This window comes from Ischnura elegans, chromosome 1, assembly GCF_921293095.1.
Source record: "Ischnura elegans chromosome 1, ioIscEleg1.1, whole genome shotgun sequence".
Classification (NCBI taxonomy): Eukaryota; Metazoa; Arthropoda; class Insecta; order Odonata; family Coenagrionidae; genus Ischnura; species Ischnura elegans.
The window spans coordinates 166,044,918-166,059,523 of NC_060246.1; the positions used below are offsets into that span (position 1 = coordinate 166,044,918).

Below are 14,606 nucleotides of genomic sequence, written 5' to 3' on the forward strand. Positions count from 1 at the left end.
AAACAATAGCTATGTTAGTCATTAGAATAGGCAAATGACATTCGGATACATGATGGAAATGGAAGACAAAATTAAATGCACAATGTGGCCATTAACGCAGACCCTGACTTGCAATTTATAAAAAGAATACAACAAAAAATATCCCTCATTCAACCTGTCTCTCGTACGATAAAATAAGGAACTCGTTTACGTTGTAGCAAACTTTTTAAGAGGAGGTGACGTCTTTAGATGTCTGGTTCATTTTCTCATTCGGGAAGAACTTTTCATTGAGGGAAGGAATGACCCACAAGAGTGTAAACAACAGTGAACCACGTGAGGCCCATGCGCAAGGCCAAAGGGAGAAGCAGAGACCCACATGGCAGGAGGCCATCTACTTACCTGCAAAAGGGTCAAACATTGTTTGCTGCAAATGGCTGAAGATCAAAACACAGAAAAATATGGGTATCTACATTTCTCCCTCTATCACAATAGAAAGTTAAGTAAATCTGGTGAGTATTTTTAGATATTATATGGGGATGAAAGACAAAATTTAGTGTGAAATTCAGCATCCAATAGAGAAGCAACTAAGCACTACCATTTGGATACAGAGTGAACACTAAATTGTAGGCATAGCACTTGTTTGGCATTTTCAAAACCTAACCACAAATTCGTAAACCAATCAATACATTTTCAACAAAGTTACTCCTTCTGTTTCAATGAAAGAAGTAAGTTGAATGAATTTTAAGCTCTTTCAACAAAGGTGATGATATAACACACATTAAATGACACTTTTACATAAAATGAAATATTTACACATTTGGTACGCTTGATCAATGTTGCCAAAGTCAATCCTAGTGTAATTGGAACCAAAATCAAATACAAATAAAATATTAAGAAACCCCTTTAAATGGCATTAGTTTCTTTCCATGCCATTTACACGAATCAAAAGGCCAGGCTAGCACTAAAAGTATTATTGCAATTTAATTCATCGAGCTGAAATCCACCAAATCTTGCTGTACGCCTATCTCCAAATGAGATAACTGTTTATTAAAGGCAAGGAAATAAATAGAACGAGACTACAGGGGGTGAGGGCATCAGTGAAAATGAGGAAAAAATATTGATAATCTATTATGCATATAAAATTCTTGTGCCACAGTTTTTTTGTTTCCAAACTCCTCCGTAGCGGCTGTACGAATTCCCATGAAATTTGGTGTACAGTGTGTTCAGTGGGACTGAGAACATGTTGTAAACTACTTTTTAATTCTTCTCCAGGGCCCATGAGGCCCTGGGATGGGCCCTGAGTCATTTCCATAGGAAATACCTACATGTAAAGTTCATTTCTAATGACTGCAGACCTTTTTTCTTTTGCATATTTAAATTAGTGATAAATGTGTCATTTAGTTGAGACACAAACCATTGGAAAGAAAAAGAAATGCACATTTTTATTCTTGCAATTGATTTTAGTTTTCCTCGTGATTTACAGTGTAATTTGATAAACAATACATAAAAATTCTGAAATTTTAGCGTTTTTGGCTTACTGTCCCCTTGGCGACAGTCAGCATTGTTTATGTAGCTTGACATCTCCTCTATCGATACTGTTTGCGATGCCAGCGAAGCTTCAAACTATCCACCCGAGTTTATTAATTTATTGGATTTACCAAGCATGCCATTGCACCGTTTACAACAATGTTGGATCTCCAGTTAATTAAGTATGATTTTTTTGATAAACATGAATACTACGCCATCCACCATGCATGCCGATGACACCTCAATGAGAATATATGCTACAAACATTAATCAGGCAACAGATGAAGTCTTGGAAACCATAAGCAAAGCCAAAAACTGGTTTCTAACAAATGACTTAATAATTAATGACAACAAAACCCAGTTATTATATTATTCCGTGTCTAATTCCTTGAAACAAAAAGAAAATATTGTGAGGCTCAATAATAGTTTACCATATATCAATGTTGACAGTCTCAAGTTTTTAGGCTTAAATATAGATACTAACCTAAACTGAAGTAGCCACATTAATAATATTTGTAATAAAATGAATAAAACTGTATTTGCTATGAGAATAATCATGGAAACCTGTTCTAAGACAGCAGCATTAACATTATATCATGCTAACATGCACAGCCTACTACAATATGGCATTATATACTAGGGACAAGCCTCAATGGTGTACATAGAGAGATTATTCAGGATCCAGAAAAGAGCTATACGGATCCTAAATGACCTGAGGTCATGTGAATCTTGCAAAAATTATTTCATCAAAGATAGAATTCTAACTCTTCCCTGTATTAACACACTTAACATAATTATATTTGTTAAAAATAACCCTTATCTGTACACACCACATTCGAGTTGTCACAAATACCAAACCAGACATCCTAATAATTTTAATAGTATATTCCACAAAAAAGCATTTTATGAAAAAAGTGTACTTTACACAGGAATTCAGTATTTCAATAAGGTACCAGACACAATGAAAACAATGAAAGATAATAAGAAATTCTCTTCTGTGATTAAACAAATTCTTTGTAAAAAGGCTTTTTATTCACTAAATGAATTCATAAATGACCAAAATGCCTTCACATTATAGGTATAATTATAAACCATAGGATTTCGAATCCAAATATTTGTAGGATGTCAATTTCATAATGTAATATTGTATTTTGATTGTAACGTATATTGTGCCTTGGTGTACACCATAGTGTACTGACTTGCATATATCCTTTACTGACTTTATGTACTTGACTATTACCTTTTATGTACTTGATCATTACTATTGACTTGCCTTGTAAAATTGAAGGTTAATAAATTTATTATTATGTATTATGCTTCTTAATTTGAATCCCCTGCAGCTATGCAATGGCACGCGATTAATCATTGAAAAATTTATGAACAATGTTGTCAAACAGTGCATATTTTAAACGGAAAGTTTTAAGGAGAAGATGTATTACTACCACAATTTTTCCAGTTGAATTCAAACGGGGTCAATTTCCCATTGGATTGGCATTCGCAATGACAGTCAATAAGTCTCAAGGCCAAACGATGTCTGTTTGTGGCTTAGATTTGGGTACACTGCGTTTTTCACACGGACAATTACCTATACATGGCATGTTGTCGCATGGATAAACCATCCAGTTTGTTTGTGTTGGCTAAAGATGGACTCTTTAAAAATATCGCACACTCCATTGCACTAAGAGACTGATAATTTTTCATTTTTTTGATTGTCATAATTTGTTAAAGAGATGTAATTCAAAATCTATTGATTAATATCATAAAAGTTCAATGAATTCAAAAAATAAAATGTTTGGTACATATTTTGTTATTTTTACAGGTCGTCATCATTCACAGCGCTCCATTCCTCTCTGAGTCACATACCACATCCCCACATACACATTTACAATAGGTCAGTCATTTTTTTATTTAATATCAAAATGTTCATTAGAAATAGTTTATATGGCAAAACAACGTTGCTGGCTCAGCTAGTAACTATAATTATAGTAATAAAAAACTTGATTACGAACCTGAATAAAGTACAACTACCAAAATTTACACATAGACAACAATAAAAATCAGAACTACGCATGTATCACTTCAACTCTTTCCATTAAGAAATCCTTAAACAATGCCCACCATTCCTAAGTAGCTATCAGTCCTGCCATTCATTGCGTAGGCTGAATGACAGTCAAAATGGTAAGCCCTTCACTTTTTTGCGTTAAAATGCACATCAACCCCTGCAGGGGCATAGCTAGGAATTAAGGCTGGGGCAGGGGGTTTAGGTGCAACTAATACCAGGGTGTGTGGGAGTATGGTATACCTACCAGGATCAGCAGTAGGTGCGAGATTAATAAATTGCGGAATTTTAAGATAAATGGTTGAAAATGGTGAGTTTTTCGGCTTTCTGAGGGATATTTTATTTACCCTTACACTATTCTTTTAGTAATATCAATCCAATTAAGTAAAATGAATTAAAATTCATAATTTCTCTGAGACCTGGGGGGTTTTATACCCCAAAACCCTGCTGCGCCACTGAACCTGTGTGTATCCATGAGTGTGTACCTGTGGGTATGTAATGGGGGCCAGTTTCTTCTCTTTAAGCTTCTCGATCGTGTCCTTATCTTCCCTCAGATCCAGCTTGGTCCCAACTAGGATGATCGGGGTGCTTGGGCAGTGATGCCGAACTTCTGGGTACCACTGCAACAAAGAGGACATGCATCAAACACACGATTACGTACACCAAAACCATGCGCATTTGCTAGTTACTCTAAACAGTCGATGGGATTCCAATGTTCCAGTTGGAATTTTAAGTTTACTTTGCATTACTCCAGATGTTTACAATCAGGCATTCAGTTTAATTGTAAGGAGAGGATTTTCTTAAATTGTTGAGAGAATTTTTGGATTTTTTCTTTAATAATTATTTCAAAATAGCAAACAATTAATTTTTCCGAACAAATATTTAAAAAAATAATACTTTTGTTAAAAGGTTATACATTTCTGGTGCATGTATTTCTATATATCTTGAGATAGCAGTAATGTTGGTATGTTGTTAGCAGTAATGTTATTGCCAGTGCTGTAGTTGGGGAAAAAAATTAGGCGGTACCCACCAAAATTTGCCAACAGCTGAACATGTGTTACACAACCATGTGTTACCAGCCATGATTGAAATGTCAAACTCCAAGTCTTATATTAGTTCCAAGTTGTGCAACGAGATAACTCTGAACAAGTAAATAGTCATTTGCGATTTTTCTTTCTGAAATCCATCAGACAATTTACAGTTGAGCTATTATTTAAATATTTAAAAAGGCAGTTTAACAGGTACGCTTATAACGAGTATGGATTTTAGGGGGTACGCCGTGGCGGCCCAACTACAGCACTGATAATTGCAGTGCATAAATGATTTAAAATCTTAACCACAGTAAGATGTCGAACTTCAGGGTACAAATCTAAAGAGGAGGATATGTATGTATTACACAACCCTATCCAAATATTTTAACAGAGGGAGATAGTGACTCATATGATGGGAAATAATTGATGAGAAAAAGGTCAGTGTAGTTCAATTCATGGGAGACAGCATGGAATACAAGTTTCCATACATCTCCAAGATTTAAAAAACCTGGCAATGAGGAAGATGTGTATTGACACAATACAGTAGGGTGGGCCCTAAAGTGACCTTGCCTCAAGATCAAATTTGTCCCTCAAGGTCAAAGTTCTCTTCTCATATCAGGTTCTCAATTCCAATTTTTTTTCAAAATTGGATGATATTAACTACTGCTGCCAGAAACCTAAAGTTTGAAATTTTGTAAAATTTGGGCTGAATTTGGAGACGAATACATACCACCCATGGAGAAGAAATCACTGCAATTAAGCCCACATTTGACAATAATAAATTATGTATGATAATAATTTTCAACATGATATGATTATCTAAACTTAAAGTTTATTTAATGAACTCTACAGCTACACAATGCATGAGAATGATATCATATTTTAGATAGAAAGTATGCCATCCAAAATGTCTGGCTGTGAGCGGCATCACTACACATTTTGCCTTTTGGTAGCCAAATTTGTGGTGATATAAGAATTTTTTCAAGAGTTATTGTATCATTAATGTCTCAGTGATTTTGAAATTATTTCCCATCTGAGAGCATGAGTTGAATGCATAAAATTTCCTGTATTGGGCAAATTTGATTCAGAAAAAGTTATTTTTGGCCCACCCCACTATACAGCCTTCATATAAAGGTTATGAATCATATTCATTGAATTATTTAAGGCCAATTGAAATGATTATCAATTGTATTCACATATTCTTTACCACTAATATGGAAATTTAGGAAAAAATAGTAACAATCTATAGTTTAGTAACCTAATCCTGAACTGAAAGGAGGACTAGTACAAATTTTTCAAGCAGAGACAACATGTGGGGTGATTTCATGACAACTCCGATTGAAGTTGACCCTTGACCTCTCCAATTCTGATTGAAATTGGTTTCCATATGAGTTCAAAAAACATCCTCAGATAAAAATAAGAAAATTCGAAGTGTATTTTGAAAGTAAAAAAGAACAGCTGAATTAAAGGTATCTTAATAAAGTTTTCTTTAACATAATGTTATTATCATCACATTTTTCAAGAATGAGTCAATGTAAACAAGTGCACATGTCTTTGAGAACTTGCAGTGTTTGGCAAAACCCTTAAAGTAGTACATATGCATTCTTCATTTGAGTAGACAAACATGCCAACCAATTTTCATCAATATCTGAGAGGTTTGGAACTTGAGTTGTTTCCATGGGATGACTGACCCATTCCCCTACAAATGAAAATGTGTAAAAATCAAAGCTGTGGCAAGGGCTGCACCAATTCCTTACCTTAGCACGGACGTTTTCAAATGAGGCTGGGTTGACCAAAGAAAAGCAGATGAGGAACACATCCTGGAAAATTAAAAAAATGAATTACTTTGATACACAAACACTTTTAATGGAATACAATACTTACATATATGATCTCAATGATCTAAAAATGCATTTCACCAGCTGTAATTACAGGCATGAGTAACTGAGAACTAATTGAAAATTTCTTTACCAATAAAACAAATGAAATCTCCTGACACATATTATGTTAGCATACCTTGAGGATTGGTATTGCATTTCCTTACTTTTAATGATGTGTCAGCTCTGGCTATGTAAGGCTATCATGCACGACTATTAAGTGAAGGAGGGAGTGGTGGTCGAGTAGATCCTTCTGTTGGTTTCATCCTCAAAGTGAATTTTTTTCTACACTGTACAGAACATCCACACAGTACGTACAATTAACCAAACTAATAACAATTTATTAAAAAATACTTGAATGAATTCCATTTATAGATAAATGCAACTTAAGAAATTCATTTCACTCTTACTATGGTGATAATAAGACAAAAGAAACACTTCAAAAAGTAGTCCAAAATATTTTTATTAAGAAAATTTAAAAAAAGTTGGAAAAATTTACATTAGCCAGAGCCAAGTGAAGGGTTCCGCAAATGCTTACAAGAGGAAAGGAGAGGTTGAAAATGACCAAAATTAAGCAATACTTTGAACGCTCCCTCATGAAAAACATCTCACTTTGCTTTTATATTAGTATGTATCTGCATCACTGACATCATTTGATAGAGCTCTTGAGTATACAAGTAGCAATATAGATGAGAGTCATACTAATAATTTTAATTTGTTCTGTCCTGGATATAACAGGAATGTAAAAAAACAGGCCAAGAAAAAAAGCTGAAAATGGTTAAACAACAAACATGATGGCCCTAACAAAAGTACTCTTCCATGCAGTAAAAACAGTTTGCCATCAGGTACTTAATAGGCATTTGAATGCAGACACTACAGACATTTTTTAATATACACAGGAGGGACATAGTACAATTTATGTACATTAAGACCTGACAAGGAGACCTTGAAGTTTTGATGAATAACATGTAGGTCAATTGTACATGCAGAATTGGGTTCAATGAGTAATTGTGGCACATTAAACAAGTCTAATTTTTTTCTGATGGTTGGACAAGTACGATTCTAACCATCTATATGCTACAACTGTTATACCTTTACTGTTACACATATTTCCAGAGAAGCAACTCATCCCCAACAAAATTAAAGGCATTCATGAAGTCAAAGGAAATATACAGGGCAATGCGACTGTTGTTTAGGAATTCAAAAATGTAGGCAGGAAAGAGAGCTTGAGCAGTTAACTTCCTTCCACAAAGAAACCTAAGCGTGACTGCTCTTCCAAATATTCCATCAACCTAGTACAGTAACCGTATTCCATTATTTTCGAAAATAGTGAAAGAAGAGATACAGGCCAATTATTACTGAGTGAACTCTTATCTGCTTTCTTTCTATAAACTGGAATTACCTTGGAAATTTTCAAAATGCCAGAAAATTCACCAACTGACTGTTTAAGAGGTCCTTTTACACCATCCCCAAAATCTTGAATAAATGAATGAATAATAATCTCACATAATGATTAAAGATCCACATGAGGAGAGGTGCTTGGACATTTTTAATTGCTTTCATAAAAATCAAGAGTATACGATGAAGAATGCTGCATAGTTCAATTTGAAACCATCCTTCATCTAAGATAAGATAAGCTGAATATTTGAATAATGATGAAGCTGAATATTCTAAAGCGACGACTTCACCCCACCGGCCTCGGTGGTGGTGGGGTAAAGTCCTCGCCTGCCAAACCGAAGGCCACGGGTTTGAGTCCGGCCAGGGTAAGTTACCCTTGTCCCGGGCATGGATGTTTGTGATTGTTAAATGTTATGAACCCCGATGTAAAGGCCGAATAGTGCTGTTTTCGGTGGTGTGTGAAATAAATAAATATTCTATTACAATATTAATCGCGACAAGCTCTCAATGACAAATTTTTATGTCACTGCTTACCAAAATTAACTTCGCATAAAACTTCAATATAGTATGTTCAATAAAGAACATAAATTAAGCATCACTGTTGGTCAATCGAATTTCCGATTATATATGAAAAATAATAATCTTGTTGTTTGCAATGGGGATTTGTCTTCTTCTGATACTTCCGACTAACTCAAATTAATCAAACCAGACATTGGGAGATTTAAGGATAATACATATAGTTTTTTAAACCTTTGCCATTTTTTCTTTTATTATCCTTCAACTCAAAGGAAAAAAAGTACCATGACCAAAATTCAATGGAAAATATTGATTGATACGATTCGTTTGTGTCAAATAGGATGCCATGGGATCAATTTCTTCACTTTCACTGCCCCAGTTAATGAATTAAAGAAATGCAGATGATGCAACTTACAGTTTGTGGGTAGGAGAGAGGACGAAGTCGATCGTAGTCTTCTTGCCCAGCTGTATCCCAGAGTCCTAGGTTGATTGGCTTCCCATCCACCATCACGTTTGCTGAATAGTTGTCGAATCTAATGAAATACGAAATAACAAAAACTGTGCTATCAAGCGATTTCGAGCAAAAAATACAACATGGAGATAATTTTTTTTACAAACATATCAGTTTTCTTCCCTTCATTGAAGGCATGAAAGCCATTTCATAAGCCTATGTCAAGGACCATATGGCAATATCATACATGACGGCACATGTGAAGTAGGCTTTCTCAGCATACTGCATTATTACAGGGTGTATTCAAAGTTTTCTCATTTCTGGCTGGCCAAAGAATGGTGGAAACTAGCAGACCAATTGCGAATGGACTGACAATACTGATAATGCACATAAATACTAGCCATTTTCACCATCTCAATATTGACCTCCACTGAGGATCAAGGATTGCAATTCCAGGATCCCTAACAAAATGACCATCCAAAAATCCCAGGATTGTCATTTATTAATTCGTGATAATTCACTGAGTGATGTATTTATGAAATGACAAATTCTTCCAGATTATGAATAACTAATAAAAGCACATCGATTCTCAGTATTAAAATTTTATTCAACTCCATTTCCTAAGCTCTGCATGACTTTGCTTTGCAACAAATTAATTTTGTTATTCATCAGTACAGATAAATATTTATGTTACTTAATTTACCGATTCCATATGTGCATACGATACAGATATAGTTCTCTTTCACCGCTAATTCTATAAGTGCATGAAATATTTTAGTACAAACCCAGGATTCAGGGATTGATCTTTAAATGACCAAATACTCAAGAGAATCAAGGATTACAACAAGGAATAATCAGCAGATGAAATAGCAAAAAGCAATTTTTCTTTCATCACTCTTTCCTGCTACAAGAGCACATGGATTTTAAAATGGAGAATATGGAAATTAGAAGTTAAAATTTGGAAAACTTACAGTGATGAGATGAAGTTACTGGCTCCATTTACATAATTCACTGTCAACACATTTACTTATGTCACGGTCTAAAGTACTAAAAGAAGTACTAAAAGAGGCTGAATCTCCACTCTTCCCCACCAGTAAAAAAAAACATGCACACATTGCTGTCATATTTTCTGTAATTTTACACTAGGTAGGGAAAATATTGTGGAAGCAACCAAGTGAAATGAAAAATGATGAAAGTAAACACACAGTCAAAGTGGACTTCTCATTTCATCTTTGACACACAAGGAAACTTACAAGAGCATAGGGTCGACACAAATGACGCTGTTACCAGGGTGGGGAAATTCATGCTCAAGAAGCATTAGGGACATAAAACATTTTAATCTGACCTTTAAATTGCGTGAATCCTCATTCAGAAGCACATAGGTAAAAGCGAGGCTTCAAATCATATTGCATAAAGCAAACTATAGATTTGTAAATCATTTTCACTGGAATCTGAGTTTTGAGAAGTTTCTTTAATTATCTTGTAAGCAGATGGTAGGATTAAATAATAGCATACACATCTCTACTTAAAACTTTTTGAGGATTTAATTTATAGCATAATTACAGAAGATTAGAAAAATATTTTTTTCCTTTTCTCAATTGTTTGAAAAACGAAAAACCACATTATGAAGCGACAATGCTAATATACTAAATTGAGATCATTTTTATATTGCTCATGAAAAGTTGTGGGCATTAACATTTATTAAAAGGTGTTCAGTTATTGGTGATCAAATGCTAAAGATTTGAGATTCAATGTTTAATATTTATATTACTTAGTAACAAAGTATTATGACATATTGATCTAAAAGAGGCCCACACATGCATTGAAAAAGGCACATGAAAAATATAAAGGGCTCTAGAGATGTGTACGGTGAAAAAAGAAATAATAATGATATTGGAAAGACAGGATAAGAAATGAGGAGGATTTGCTAGGAGTAGCAGAAGAGAGGACTTTGCTGTGTGTCACTAAAAGAAGATAAATGAACTGGATGTGCCACTGATTGAGAGGAGAATTGCTTACGGCAGAAGGGAACTGGAGGAGTGGAGGAAAGAGACAATGCCAATTACTTCATCACAGCAACAAAGGAAAGAAACAGTACATATGCTGCTACGATGAGAATTGCAATGATCAATGGATATAGAGGTTTATCCCATGAAAAGACCTGCCTTAATCACCTAAATGAGGATGATGCCTGACATAATATCTACCAGCATAATAGCAATTAAACAGTAGAAACAACTTAATGGGTATTATCTAATTCTCATGACAATTGAGCAAACATAAACTGATATGTTCTTGCTGTAATTGGCAATTTCAATAGCACTATTGAGAGATAACCAAAAGACTTTTTATCGGGAAAATATTAAATTTAGATATAAAAATTAAAAGTAAACAAATCATTTTAAAAGATGGGTATTCTTTTAACTTACACAGTGGGTATGTACTCTCCTGGGAAGGCATTTGTGGTGTAACTGATCAGCAAACATGTTTTACCAACGGCACTGTAAAGACACAAGAAGAAAATAGCAGCATCAGTATCATTTTCTCACAATATCCCAGGAAAATTTACAGCATGATAAAACTTGCCACATCATTTCTTACTGCTATTACCAGAACAAAAGCTCATACTGCTATTTCTTTGACACTCATAAACTATTCGTCATTCTAATGTCAAGTGCAGAATTTTCATATACTGTTTCCAGCTGCAACTAAATCATTGAATTCCATTTCCATGGCATTTACGAGCCAATAAAAATTTTCTCGAGCCTGCCTTATCAATCCAATGATGAATATTCACAATCTATTGAGTGAAACATAAGCTTAGATGCATGATTAATTGGCTCTACCTGCTAGCCCTGTATTGGATGGAAGATCCCGTAGATGCAAGACAATAATAAGACCTGGAGACACCTCTTCTTCTTTTCAAAATATTTAAATAATGTCGTTAAATTTCATTTGCCAATCAAACATCTTATCACAGTAACAAGAAATATGACAGTATATGACTTTTAAATTTTTGAGACATGCTGTTTTTTGTCTTCCTATCTTCAAGGTTAATAATGTCTAGAAAATTTGTGACCCCCCTCACCATGTTTTTTTATCCAAAACACATACCTACACCTGGCACACAGTTCAAGAGGAGGCGATAGAAAAAGCCTCGCCCAGTTGATATAAGAGGGTAGAACTCACCTGAGACAAAGCCAAAGGTGTGTTTTTTGCACATTCCGGGTGGTGGGGGTGGGGGGAAATGATTTTTAGTCTAGCAAGCGTGGTCGCCCTACAGTGGTAACACAACCAGTCGTCAACCGAGAGGTACCTCATATTCGAGGCTTTTTGTGAGTGCTTGCGTACAAGGGAACTAGAGATTGGAGGCCTGTACATTCGAAGCTTCTTTAAGGTTACCAATGAGGGCACATTGAAATCTCTCTCCAAAGATGTCAGCAGCATAGCGATTAGTGCAGGGCGATACATGCATTCCCAATATTTGTATCAGCGTATTCATTTGCAAGGAATAGTGATGAATTCGATACATTGTATCCCTTCGAATAGATTACATTTCTATTAACAGCTTAAGCCACAGATTAAGCTTTAACCATAGCGAGCTTCCCCGTGTATCATTTTGCCGTCAGCGGAGTGGTTAGATGCGCGGGGGGTGGGGGGGGGGGTAATGTAGAATCAACTCCTCTCTCGTGATCTTCGTGAAATGTCCACAGTTGAAATGCACACCCTCTAAAAATGAACCACCTCCGAATTTACCGATGAGAAAGCATACCCAAAAATGCACGCGAGAGAGAAGTACGTAAACAAGGAAAGCAAAGACGACAAAGACAAGTTAGGAATTTATTGATCCTCATAACACAAAAGAGAGAATTGAAAAAAATCATTTAACTGTGTAACTCCAAGAATTCTACAAGTTAATGCATATCAGGGTGCATTTTGTATGACACTTTACGTTTACTCGGCCGTTTTATTGCGAAAATTTTCTGCATACAGTTGAGAAATGGAATATTTCTTCCGATTCTTCCCTTGGATATGCCACCATCGCCATAGTCATCGTCTACTTCCTCCGGCTTTAGTCTTCCGGGGGAATCACATAACGGAAATCTCTCAACCGTTTCAAATATCTTGTCGACGTACACCACTCTTCCATCAACCTCCGGCAATAACGTATACCTGATCGCCTCCGATCTTCCGCCTATGAGATAAAAATGACTAATTTCTCACACACATTCACTTGAAAGCGTAAATAATAAGTGACATTATTCCGCGTACTTGGAACACGGAAAATGCCAAGACTAAGAGGCAGCGTTTCCAACACCGACAACCGACAATTTCCTCTTCGATTTCATACAAATAAACTCCCTCCTCATCCTTCTCTCCACATAAGCATGGAAAAACCTTGTAGCTCAACTTTCCATCGTGAAAGATGAATTGTCCGCAGCACTTATTACGTCGCCGTGATCACCAGTATTGTTGATATACACATATTTCGTTGCTTGGTTCGGGACCATTGGGGCATAGTTAAGAGTCGTCGGAGATTTGTGAATCGTAAAGACGTATCTACACGAAGCACTGATCCCAACAAGTACGTGACGAGACAAATGCTAGGATAGATACAAGATAATAGAACACATTTGTGCATTCAGGTATCTGTGAAATTTTGGGCGCAAACGTAGTGAATGTGTCCTCACGAGGAAATGAATCGCGCAAAAAAGCCTTTCGACAAAATAGACTAGCATAAGATCAAATGCATGGACTGATTGGGGAAAAGTTGTCCCCACACGAAGGGCGATAGAATTTCTTCATCAACGAACGAATGTTAATCCCTACAAAATAAAATTTAGAACACGTTAAGTGAAGGAAAACTAACACGACTAAACATGCAAGGAATTTATTGATTTTTAGAACACAATAGAGGAAATTGAACAAATTAACTCAAAGTCATGAGAATTATGAATTACAAGAATTTTTGCCCAAAAACAAAGTACTGTGTTGTGAGCAACGTTATGGCTATGAATTTTCAGGGTCAAAGACACACCCGCTAGTCGAAATTGAAAAGATAGAGCATTATATACCATCGCGAATATATATATTTCGATCAACAGCTCCAACTCCTCCCCCCCCCTCCCGCATCAGCCTCGCGTGGTTCCATGCCGTTCACACTCCCGAGAGCGATTCCTTCCATCAATGAGCTGTTTGTTCGCTCTGAGCGACGCGATGAGCCAGGCGTCGGAGAATACGATGAAGCATCGGTGTGGCTGTGGTCCAGCGACTATCGATTGGGCAGCGGACCAAATAGGGTAGTTTCGTTCATCAAAGAAAACCAAAGGCATTGATTGCGATTCGTTACCCACCATTAGTGTATTCATAATACACAAATTGTTTGGTTTTTGAAATACCGGTTTAGACGAATGGCAAGGGTCAAATTTTATCCTCATTTGAAAAAGGCCAGATTGGCGCCCATACGATTCCACTCCGCATGACGTCACAGGGACCTAGTTTCTACACGAGAGGATAGGAGTTATACATCGTCTGAGGTTACCAATGCATGCATGAGGCACAGAGCTCAGGGAAACATGTCTTAATAAACACTTATTGAAACTGGCTAAGGTCGGAAAGTTTTCCTCGTTTGATAAGGTATTAATAAACCTTTTTTAAGCCAAGCGCTACCATCCAGCAAGGTACTCGGCTATCCGCTAGCATCCTGCGACGTATCAGCGCTAAGTCTCGCCTCAAGGTCACCACACCGGGTGGGAGGGGGAACCAGA

At 36.1% G+C, this 14,606-nt stretch overlaps 1 protein-coding gene across 1 annotated transcript in view; it reads right to left on the reverse strand.

The window, feature by feature from the left end:
• LOC124173281 (ras-related protein Rac1) overlaps nt 1-14,606 on the reverse strand; it is a 138,799-nt gene that overhangs the window by 3,963 nt on the left and 120,230 nt on the right. Inside the window, exons 2-5 of the mRNA XM_046552803.1 lie at nt 11,268-11,339; nt 8,803-8,920; nt 6,354-6,416; nt 4,051-4,185 (exon numbers count right to left, since the gene is read on the reverse strand). Coding sequence (XP_046408759.1) covers nt 4,051-4,185; nt 6,354-6,416; nt 8,803-8,920; nt 11,268-11,339 — 388 coding nt within the window. The remainder of the gene's footprint in view (nt 1-4,050; nt 4,186-6,353; nt 6,417-8,802; nt 8,921-11,267; nt 11,340-14,606) is intronic.